Genomic DNA, 12,270 nt, shown 5'->3' with positions numbered 1-12,270 from the left:
AATCTTTCTTCTCCTCCAATGCAATCCCTTTTCCCCCAATTTCCTCGCCCACCAGAAATTGCCTATCAAGCTTTCAATTCTCTTGATAGTGTTGCACAGACAGCCATAATATGATGTGTAATAGTCGTAAGCACTCCATTGATGAGGATGAGCTTGCCCGCTTGTGATAAGTTAGATTACTTCCAAGCGGATATTTTAGCTTGAATCTTATCTACTAAGTGAGAAATTTCAAACTTGATCTGCTATCCACGTCCATAGGGCAACCTAGATAGGTGCCAAGTTCCTTGCCGCTTTTTACCTTTAGTGGTTGTCTTAAAAATATGACAAAACGAGAGGGGGTATTTGGGCTAAAGAGGACTAAGGACTTGTTGGTGTTCACCATTTCACCTGATATAGCATAGAACTCATCCAGGGTATCCTTTATTAATTTGCAAGAGCTTGGCGTAGCCTTGAAGCATAGAAGTGCATCATCCGCAAAGAACAAATGGCTAATGTCAAGAGCATTCCTAGCCACTTTTATACCTTGAAGAAGTTTTTGATCTTGCAGATACTTTAGCCTTCATTCATGACAAGGATTCCATGATCAAAATAAAAAGATAGGGGGATAAGGATCCCCTTATCTATGGCCTACTTTAGGACTAAAGAACTCGGCGGGTTCTCCATTTACTGGAATTGTGTATGTGACAGTGGTGACACATTGCATCATCCATTGAATCCACTTAGGTGGAAAAACCATGCTCGAGATAATGGTTTGCTGGAAACACCAGTCGACTCTATCATAGGCCTTACTTAGATCAATCTTTTGAATCGCCTCAAAACGCCCACCTTTCTTCATTGATGTAACTCTGTTCAAGATTTCATGGGCCAAAAAACAACTATCAGCCATAAGTCTTCCTGGAATAAAAGCATTTTGGAAGACTCCAAAACTAGGTTTGGGAGGATGATCTTAAGTCGATTTACCAAACATTTCAAAATGATCTTGTAAAAGGAGTTGCATAGACTGATGGCCCTAAATACCTCCACCTTCTTTGGTTGTTTTACCTTAGGAATGAGAGTAATGTAAGTTCTATTGGTTTCCTTCAGCATAAAGCCTGACCTTAGGGAAAAAGTTGGACTCCTTTTGTGATATCCTCCTTTATTGTAGCCCAATACTCTTGGAAGAAACATGGTGGAGTACCATATGGGCCAGGCGATTTTAACAGGTGTGGGGCGAAGACAACTATTCTTATCTCTTCCTCCGTAAAAGGCCTATCAAGAATGGCCTTATGGGCCTCAGAAAATTTTGGTGATTTTAAAGGTTGAGTTAGTTTTTTTTAAAGAAATAAAGAGAGAAGCTGTGTGATTAGAGTTTTAGAGAGAGAGAGTAACTTTTATTTGATGAGGTTAATAAGTGAAGTATAAGTAATTATAGTCACCTTTGAGTCACGTTGACGGCTTAATTTACTCCAATGATGATTTTGTGGTAAATACCAATTAACCCACGTCTAACACATCGTTTGATATATGCCATTTCAACTCCTTCAATTAAGAGGGATGTACTTCAAACGTTTTATGAATTTTCCTTTGCAATTTTTTAACTTCCAGAATTCAACTAATAATAGTTATCGAGCATTAAGTTTTATTGGCAATAGGAAGCAAGTGCCTTTTCATTTAAATGTCAATAAATATTATTGTCTCTCACTTTGTAAATCGTGATAACACTTATAATTAATATCCATATATTATTCTCTCCGTCCCTTATTGAAATTCCCTTATTTAAGTACCAAAATGATAGTCTCATTTTCTTTTTTCAAGTATCAATAATATTGGGAAATTTTGTCAAAAACCACCCATTAAAAACACTTTTTTGTCAAAAACCACCCACAATAAAAAAATGTTGTAAAACACCACCCAAACTAAAAAAAAAAAGTTGTAAAAAGCCACCCACTGCCGAAAACAGGTCATTGACCATCCTCCCCCGGCATTGACCACACTCCTCACCCAAGAAAACCTCTAAATTCACCGGAAAAGTCTGGCCGCCCCTCCCCCTCCCCTTCGAAAACCCCTAACATTCACTCCCCCTTGAAAACCCCTAATGTTCACTCCCCCTCCACCTCGAAAATCACTCCGACCATATATTTTCGGTGGTGGTATGGGGTTTTTCATTGTTTTCAAGTAAATTTTAGCGGTTTTCGAGAGGAGGGGGGGGGGGGGGGGAAGGGCGGCCGGACGTTTTATGGTGAATTATAGGGTTTTTAAGGGGTTGGGGCGGGTGGTCAACGTTAAGGGAAGGCGGTCAACGCCGGCAAATATGGTCAACAACCTATTTCTGGCAGTGGGTGGCTTTTTGCAACAATTTTTTTTAGTTTGGGTGGTTTTTTACAACATATTTTTATTATGGGTGGTTTCTCACAAAAATGTGTTCTAAGTGGGTGCTTTTTGACAAAATTTCCTTAATATTATTTTTTTTATCAAAATTCTCTCCAATTTACAATATTGTACAAATTTAACTTTCCCTTGTAAATGTTGTTTTTTCATGTACTTTTATTACTTTCTGTCTCTCTACTTTTTTTGCATACTCAATGTGAATTTACTTTTTCAATGTATTTTACTACTTACTTATGTTTATTAATTCCCGTGAAAATTGCTAGTAAGGGACTATCAATAAGGGACGAGGGAGTATTATTTAACTTAATAATATGTTTGTATGGGTAATATAGCATTTAAATCATACTATACATGTCAACTTATATGTCCAAAAATACCAAAATATTTATAAATTATGTTGACAGGACTACATTATGATTAGACAATCGATTATAAGTACATGAAAATTAAATCAATAGATTTAAAACATAACATTTTAATTAACATAGTTATGACATGATTTAAAAAATGCATGTTTGTGACACTGATTAATAATTTAGCTGATTAAGGATATGTTTAGGGGTAGAGTTAAGTTTAAGGCAATGGGGTCAATTGACACCATTAATTTTTGAAAAAAACATGTTACAAACATTTATGAAATAAATAATAAGCTAATAATTTAAATTGAATGATTTAATATCGGAAATACGATATCAAAATCTGGAAAAATCAATCAATGTAAAACACTCATATTTGTATGTATATATATGTGCAATATATAATATGTATATATAATAAATAGATAATATAAGATAAATTAAGCCATTATGAAAGTTTATATGAATGACATGTTTTTATTAATATTTTAGGATACTAAATTCATTTAATTTTGTTTAAGATTCAGTTTAAATTTATTTGAACCCACTTGTTGGATAATTTGCTCCACCACTATTGGACATGTTATATATTAACACATCATGTTTGTGTCCTAACTCAAAAATCAAAGAGGGCTAACAAGATGAACCCTAACCTTAGTCATCCCACCCATATTTGGGACAACTTAGACTCTTTGGTTTGGGCTTATACATGTCAGAAGGTCTAGAGCTGTCAACTTGCTCTATAAGCACCACCCTTCCTAGACTCCTTGGTGGTGACCTCGATCTTCACTATCTTTCTTTGCCTCCTTATTACTACAGGCTCATCATCATCACTCTAGCGACGACAGTTTCCCCTCCTCCTTGCAGGTGGTGCATCTTCATCCTCTTCTGGTTAATGATCAGGATAGCCAAGACCGACCCTTAGCTGGCGTTAGAGCTCTTCTTCTCTTACGTCAGCAATCTTCCTCTCTCTCTTCTTGTGCCACTCCTCAAGCTCGATCTTGACACTCTTTTTTCTCCCAACGAATGCTGCCTCTCTTATTTACTTTGTCCCAATTAATCATCATCTCCTTGGGCCTTTTCGATGAGGCTCAACAATGCCGGAACTTGAAATCACCATTGTTAGAGCACAAAGGGGTTTTGGAAAAGTGATGGAATGAAATAGCTCTTTTTAGAGAGAGAGAGAGAGAGATGATTTTGGTGTGACAAATAAGATGGACTTTGGCGTGCTTGAGTAAGACAATTTTGGAATTCAACCTGTATTGATAGATTGAAAAAAATGCCTTTTGATCATTGTAATTTTTAATAGATACAATATTCCCAAGATAATTTTAGCTTTCCTTTTTAATTATTACAATTATGTTACTTGGTGAAATTTTTAAAGGGTTAATGATCCGAGTAATATACTAATACTAGATAAAGTCCGTGCGATGGACGGTTTGTTTTGAATTTTTTAAAATATTATATATATATATATATGTGTGTGTGCGCGCTAAAATTTGTTATATATTTAGATAATTTTCTTAATATCAAATGATAATATTTTATATTTAATTAATTTAAACTAGGAAATCTCATTCGCCAATTTTGCTTACGTGTCATTTAAATTATTTAATTCTAAAAAAAAAATATTCTTGTATTTAATTGGCTACCACTAAAATTTATAATCATGTATGGCACGCTAAAAAATTTAAATCTTACGTGGCTCTCTAGATGAAGCCCGTGCGATGCATGGTTTGTTAGTATTTTTTTTAAAAGAAATTTATATTTATGTGATTAAAATTGTTATTATATTAGTTTTAAAATATTAGATAAAATTCCTAATCTCAAAAGATAATATTTTGTATTTCATTAATTTAAATTTTAAAATCTCATTGGTCAATTTTGCTTACGTGGCATTTGAATTATTTAATTGTAACAAAAATTAATAATCTTTTATTTAATTGGCTACAACTTAAATTAATAATCTTACATGGTGCCTTAAGAAAATTAAATCCGACGTGGCTCTCTAAAAACTCGGGGAAAAACTCCCCTTTAAATATATACTAGATGAAGCCCGTGCGATGCACAGTTTGTTAGTATTATTTTAAAAATTAATTTCATATTTATGTGATTAAAATTGTTATTATATTAGTTTTAAAATATTAGATAAAATTCCTAATCTCAAAAGATAAGATGCACGGTTTGTTTTTTTATTTTTTTATTTTTATTTTTTTGTATTTATGAGTTAAAATTTGTTATATATTTAGATCAAATTCCTAATATTAAAAGATAATATTTAATATTTAATTAATTTAAACTTAAAAATCCCATTCGCCAATTTTTCTTACGTGACATTTGAATTATTTAATTCTAAAAGAAATTAAAAATCTCTTATTTAATTGGCTACTACTAAGATTTATAATCCTACATGGCACGCTGAGAAAATTAGATCCTACGTGGCTCTCTAAAAACTCGGGAAAAAACTCCCCTTTTAATATATGTATTATTAGATATTAGATTAGATAGATTACTCTCAACGTCACTTGATTTATTTGTAATAATTGTCAAACTTGGAACCTAAAACGCATCGTTTAGTCTTCGTTTTTCATCGTTGTGGTTTTCTGTGTTTTGGTTTTTTATTTTTCAAAATCACATAATATATGTCATATAATGATGAATAAAAAATTAGTCAAACTTATTAATACTATGAAAATTTTGAAACTGATAACAAAAAAGTGGAAATATCTTTTTCTCGTTTCCTGTATTTGGTATTATTTTTTACAAAAATATAAAACTAAAAACAAAAATTGATGTCAAACAATCCCTTAGATTTGGGTTTTCCAATTCCAATTGAAAATCAATTGTCGCAAATTTTAAACCATTTGCATCGTTTTATGTCTGAACGAAATTCTAAATGTACAATTTTTCTAACTCTTCCAACTCTTAGGTAAACTATAAAAGCCTTTCGAAACACCCCCTTGCTTAATCTTTAACTCTTAGAAAATATGACTAAAGATATACACAACTAACATAATCATATACAAGTATATAGGTTCGTAGAGTCAAATTTGTCTCATTTGTAGTTTATGTATCAACTTCATTTCTTTTAATTTTTGTTAGTATGTTATTAAAGATACAGATGGTTAAAGACTTAAAGGTTCATCTTCCATCCAAATTGAAAGAGACACTATATTATGGAACAAATAGAGTACTTTGTATGGAGTACGTAACAAATTTCTTAAATAGACAAATGGAGATATTTTTGGTTAAAATTATGCGTAAGAAAACATGCTCAATCAAACTGTAACAACTAAAAAAAAGGGTGTGTATGACCAAACTAGAGAGCCTACTATATAGTTCTTTTGTTAAACACTAGAAATACACAATTAACTTCATTAAATTAAGGTGTACTTCCTTTTCTTCACCCCAACTGATCTTTAATTAGTACATGTTGGCTTCTTTGCCAACCTTACATGTAAAGTAGTAATAAAACCTAAGTCAAACAACCATTCATATCTCTGCAACCTCAAAACTGAGTAAGTAGTTAATAACATTTATTGCTTACTTAGATTTTTGTTCACTTTTATTGGCTATAAAGTCTAGAAACTAACTATTGCCCTTCATACAAACACCCTTACCTTTTTTTCCTCCACCTTATCAACAACTATGGCTGATCAAGTTAAACCCAACTCAAAAATTCCAATGATTTCTTCAAATGATACAAAAAATTTCCAACCATCAATTAAACTCAAGTATGTTAAGCTAGGCTACCATTATCTCATCTCAAACGCGGTATACCTTGTTGCCGTAACATTCCTATCCATATTATCATCCGCTCCATTGTCAGCCCTAGTCACAACCCAAAACTTTGATCATCTTTGGAACCTCTTAAAACTCAACCTTTTCGCGGTATCTTTGTGTCTTTCTATATTAGTCTTTTTAGGCACGGTACACATTAGGAGTCGCCCTAAGACGGTCTATCTAGTCGATTTTGCGTGTTGTAAACCCGAACCATCACGTAAAGCCACTAAGGTAACGTGCATGGAGAGAATTGTTAAATATGGTACGTTCACAAATGAAAACATTGAGTTTCAAAGGAAGATTTTCGAGAGATCCGGTGTTGGAGACGAGACTTATTTACCAGATTCCGTTATTACGATCCCTCCTAAGCCGACCTTGGCCGAGGCTAGGAAGGAAACGGAGAAGCTCATGTTTGATGCTATTGATGATTTGCTTGTGAAGACAAGGATTTTAACCAAGGAAATCGGGATACTAATTGTGAATTGTAGTGTGTTTACGCCTTTGCCCTCGCTTTCGGCCATGATCGTTAATCGTTACAAGCTTAGAGGTAACATTATAACGTACAATCTTGGTGGAATGGGGTGCAGTGCTGGTCTAATTTCCATGGATCTTGCTAAAGATCTATTGCAGGTTTGTTGTTCGTTGCATTTTACATCAATGTTCTTCTTTTAATTAATTTTTTTTGTTGTGCTTTTATATTAGTCACGAGTAACTTGCTAGGAGTGTAGATTCTTTGACTAAATTATGATAAGATAATGTTAATTAGTTAAAGTAAAAATGGAGATAAGATGTGCACCAAGAATAAAATGGAGATAAGATTGACAAAAAATTGAAATAAATTTATTTTACAATTTTAACAAATTGATGGCCTTATTCAAGTGGTGATTATCAAAAATCTAATAACAACTTTAATTTATGAGAATTACTTTTAATGTTTTTAATAGATTTCAGTACGTAATCACGTGTGATATATTGTATTAGTTGACTAGAAATATTCAAGACTTCAAGAGACTAATAAAAAGTGAGATAAGTTGTGGGGAAGATGTTAACTAAAATGATAATAAGACAATCTTTTACAGACTATCTTAAAAGAATTATTGGGCAATATTTTGGGACATGAAGTAGTTATGATAAGTTAGCTTATGATGTATAGTAAGAAACATTTATATGGAGTTGTACATTTTCCCTATTTGTAAGAATATGTTGCATACTTACATTCGATTTTTATGTAAGTAGTAGTCACGTTACCGGTCTCATAACAAATCAATTTAAATTATGTAGTAGCTTCACTTTCTAAAGTGTTAAATTGTTTACTAAAACTTTGTCAATTAAGGTTGTACTAAAGTTGTTATGTGACTTATGTCTTTCTTCCTATACTAGGTGGTTCAATAGGATATTTTACAATGTCTAGCAAATTACAACTTATCAATTATCTATCACACTACATAATCATTTTTCAATGTCATTTTCATTTGACGAGCATATGAGTTTCTAACGTTAGATGACCACTATTATTTTTCAACTACTAATTGAGATTAAGCCAAAACTTTTGGATTTTGTTATTTTTAGTGTTGCTGGCTATAAATTAAGTTCCATGCTTAAATATAATTCACAAGATACCCTTCATTTATAGCTTAGTGCATCCTATACCCCTAAACTTTTTCTAGTGTGCACAAAATATTGAAGTACTTTTATAATATGGTATGGTAATTATAGCATACAAGCATAAAATACATTTTTTTGAGCTAGTCCAAAATTGTGACCTTATGACAAATTGACCGTATCAGTCACGCGCTGATTAGTGTTATTAATGCTTAATAATTCTCAATCTTTCCTTTTTATCATTTTTCTTTGTCATATTTGTCATATATAAAGATTTTGGTAAATATCTATCAAAGATGACACGCAATATAAGTTATCAAGACATAAATCAAAACACGACATTGATGGGGTTGGCGGAGGTCATCAATGCTAATAGTTGTTTGCAAGCCTACCTCTACAAGAGATTGAATTGGACACAAAAGTATAGATAATCAATTCACTGAAGATATTTGTGAAAGACCTATTTGTAGTACCATTCTCATTAATGCATCTATTCTGATCAATTGAAGGGTAGAAACATTGTATAATCAATGCCAATTTATGTAAATATCGGCAATTGATAGTTTATATAGACGTAAAAAGTACAATTGGTAGAAAATATAGGCCCCACTTCATTGATGATATTCATATTCATATTCATATTCATTGGATATGAATTATGAACTATTCAAAAGTTTTTATAAGTTGGTGTTACAACTTGCTCCCTTCATTATAGAAACAAGTGTATGTTTAGTGATTTTACACAATTAATAAAGAAAATATGAAGTGAAAAATAATGATTAAGTGTCATAGTAATGATTAGATGTCAAGTTTCAAGACATTAAATATAAAATTGGAATATTTGCATTAGGAGTAGGTAAATATGTTTATAAATAAGAATAGTTGCATTGAAATTGTACAAGTATTTTGATATGGAAATAGTTACATGAAAAGTATGTGTTAAAAAATTATTTTGATCTAGAAAATAATTAAAACGTAACTACGGAGTATTAAAAAGGAATGTCTATAATGACAAATGTAATCTTAGCCTTTTTCAGGAATGAAGGAAGTATAAGATTTATGTGTTAGATGTATGGCTTTCTTTCATACATTATTTTGGGTTATAATTTATTACATTTAAACTGGTTCGATTTTGCTGATCAATCTAATTATAGTATTAAATTTACCATTTTTTGTATTTTACTTTGAATGAATAATTATTTTGTCCTTCACTCCTGCTTTAGTTAGGTTGCAATGTCTTAACGTGATGTTAAACTCTTTTGCTTGCGTTGTATGATAAAATTACTCATTTAAGGATGCTAAGTGACCTAATTTCTGAGTGATTTATCTACAATTAATTAAGAAACATGCCATAATAATCATATTTGAAGTAATTTGATGACAATGAGTTATTTTCTAAATAAGCAATTACTCGTAAGTACTTTTTCAAAACTAGATTCATGTGTGTTGATTATTGATTAATTATATGAAGTATATAAGTAATTACTACTTTGGGATTAGATGCATGTTGTTCTAATGTCTCACGCACGTTGTCAAATTAAAGTGAGATTTCAAGTCTACATCTAGAATAGAGGTGACTACTTACCTAATACTAATCTTAGTTATATTTCCAATTTTGTAACAAGAAATAAAAAAGCGGAATATGTAAAATGTTGCTCCGTTACAAGATTATGCTCTTCTTTTGACTTTGCATGATTTTCTAAACTTAGATTTGAATATCAATATCTTTAACTATGTACACAAACATCATAAATTTACAATAAAATCGAATCTAACAATATCTCACATGATTATAATATATCATGGAAATTTTTTTAATGTTTGACTATAAAAAGTCAAACCATGAAAATCATTTATGAATAGAGGGAGTATAAACTTTGTTCTTAACAAATTTCTAGTAAAACAAGACTTTATTACAATTGTAAAATCAGAAGTTAAAGTTCAAATTTAAATTAGTTATGAATTAAACATTTGATTGAGCCAAATGATTGTTTTTCGCATATATATGTAAATTTGTACAATAAGATATAATTTAATGACCCACAAAATTAGTGCAAATGATATGAACAAAGAAATTTGATAGATCAAAACATAAAAAACATAAGGCAATTCTTAGAGTAAAGAAGTTGTTAAAATTTAGTTTCATATGATATGCTTTGAATATAATTTGTATTGTTCGTTGTCACAGGTGCATCCAAACTCGTATGCAATGGTAGTAAGCATGGAGAGCATAACACAAAATTGGTATTGTGGTAACAACCGTTCAATGCTCATCCCAAACTGCCTATTCCGAATGGGCAGTGCCGCGATCCTCCTCTCGAACAAGACCAATGATCGTAGTCGATCAAAGTACCGACTCGTTCACGTAGTCCGCACACACAAAGGTGCAGATGACAAGAGCTACAAGTGTGCCTACCAGCAAGAAGACGAACAAGGATATCGCGGTGTTGCCTTGTCTAAGGACTTAATGGCCGTAGCAGGGGAGGCTCTAAAGACAAACATCACCACTTTAGGACCATTAGTCCTACCCTTTTCGGAACAACTATTATTTTTAGCTACGTTAGTGGCTAAAAAGGTGTTACGGTTGCACAAGATTAAGCCGTATATACCAGATTTTAAGCTAGCTTTCGAGCATTTTTGTATTCATGCTGGAGGCAGGGCAGTACTCGATGAACTTGAGAAGAATCTCGAGCTTACTCCATTGCATATGGAGCCGTCTAGGATGACTCTTTATAGATTTGGTAACACGTCTAGTAGCTCGTTGTGGTACGAGCTTGCTTACCTAGAGGCTAAGGGAAGAATTCGAAAGGGTGACAGGATTTGGCAGATTGGTTTCGGGTCAGGATTTAAGTGTAATAGCGCGATTTGGCATGCTTTACGTAGCATTGATGCTGCTAAGGAGAAGAACCCTTGGAGTGATGAGATCGATAGCTTTCCAGTTCATGTGCCTCGAGTAGCAGCTGTTGATGTGCAAACTAAAGGATGATGAGTGTTGATGAGTTTATGGTACCAATTCAATTAACTAGTTATGTAAACTATATGTTGTTTTTCTTGGAATTCTTGCAATGGTTTCTCTTTTTCTATGATGTTAACCAAAAATGGGGGATGGCTTCAAAATGATCCATGTATTATTCTATAAGTTCTATGAAAATTAAATTTGTATTTGGTTTATTTTGTAAACTGTGTTGGAACGAATTTAATATTTTCACTTTCAATTCTTGTTAACTTATCAAGTTGATGTTAGTCCTTTTGTTTCTTTTCTTTATACTATTATTGGGTTCAATGCACCTAGGTGATCCCATTTATCATAAACTTAATTTATGTGGACACCACATATACCACATATATATACCAACATAAGTTCTTATAAAGATAAGATATAAAGGTAATTAGGCACGTCTTCTCACAAGACCATGACTACCAATTCATATAATGACAAATATTTAAACAACATTCATATAATGACAAGACAACGAATGGGAAAAAAATCGGTGAAGTATGTTAGTAAAATAGAAGTTAGTATAGGGGCGGGAAGTATTTAAGAATAATACGAGTCGATGTACGTTCGTAGGATACACAAATACTTTACCCAATAGGCATGTCTGGACACTATGCTAACACTACGTTGTATACACTACAATACGTCTCAGACAGCTATGCATGCCAGAAACACAATAAATTAAACCGTGTTGACACTTGGACATGGACCTTGTCTTATTATAACACGACCAATTTTATTTTTCTTTTGATACGAGTCACACAAGAAAAAGATTGCTACATATAATTGTTGATTTAGATGTACATAATTAGTTAATGTGATAGTGTGTCACATTTGAGAAAAGGGTGAAGTGAGAAAGAACGAAAGAGAAAAAAATTAAAAGAGGAAGAATTTAAATTTAAGTTCCCTTCGTCCCTTTTTTGCTGATGTGGTTTGACCAACACATCGTGTTAGGTAATTCTATTGACTTAACTATTCTTTTATACTAGTTGGAAACCAATCTCAGATCACCTACCCTCAAACTCGCCTAATCTCTACAAGCTAGGAAAAAACGATCCTAATTCATTCACTCACCCTCAAACTTGCTCAAACTTTGCAAGGAAACCGATACCAATTAACTCGGTCACCCTCAAACTCACCCATTTGCTCTAGCTCTCCCCTCAC

At 32.4% G+C, this 12,270-nt stretch overlaps 2 protein-coding genes across 2 annotated transcripts; one reads left to right on the top strand and one right to left on the bottom strand.

The window, feature by feature from the left end:
* Positions 1-214: 214 nt before the first annotated feature.
* Positions 215-886, bottom strand: LOC145613802 (uncharacterized). Its single transcript, XM_081668851.1, has 2 exons — positions 648-886; positions 215-557 (listed from the first exon to the last, which is right to left on the bottom strand). Exons 1-2 carry the CDS (start codon positions 884-886, stop codon positions 215-217), a joined length of 582 nt encoding a protein of 193 aa, XP_081524977.1.
* Positions 887-6,349: 5,463 nt separating this feature from the next.
* On the top strand, positions 6,350-11,279 carry LOC145613177 (3-ketoacyl-CoA synthase 11-like). Its single transcript, XM_081668241.1, has 2 exons — positions 6,350-7,136; positions 10,297-11,279. Exons 1-2 carry the CDS (start codon positions 6,372-6,374, stop codon positions 11,092-11,094), a joined length of 1,563 nt encoding a protein of 520 aa, XP_081524367.1. The 5' UTR covers positions 6,350-6,371; the 3' UTR covers positions 11,095-11,279.
* Positions 11,280-12,270: the final 991 nt, after the last annotated feature.

Source organism: Chenopodium album, chromosome 25, assembly GCF_948465745.1.
Source record: "Chenopodium album chromosome 25, dcCheAlbu1.1, whole genome shotgun sequence".
Classification (NCBI taxonomy): Eukaryota; Viridiplantae; Streptophyta; class Magnoliopsida; order Caryophyllales; family Amaranthaceae; genus Chenopodium; species Chenopodium album.
The sequence above is the reverse complement of the archived record's forward strand: the minus strand, read 5'-3'. Positions and strand labels throughout refer to the sequence as shown.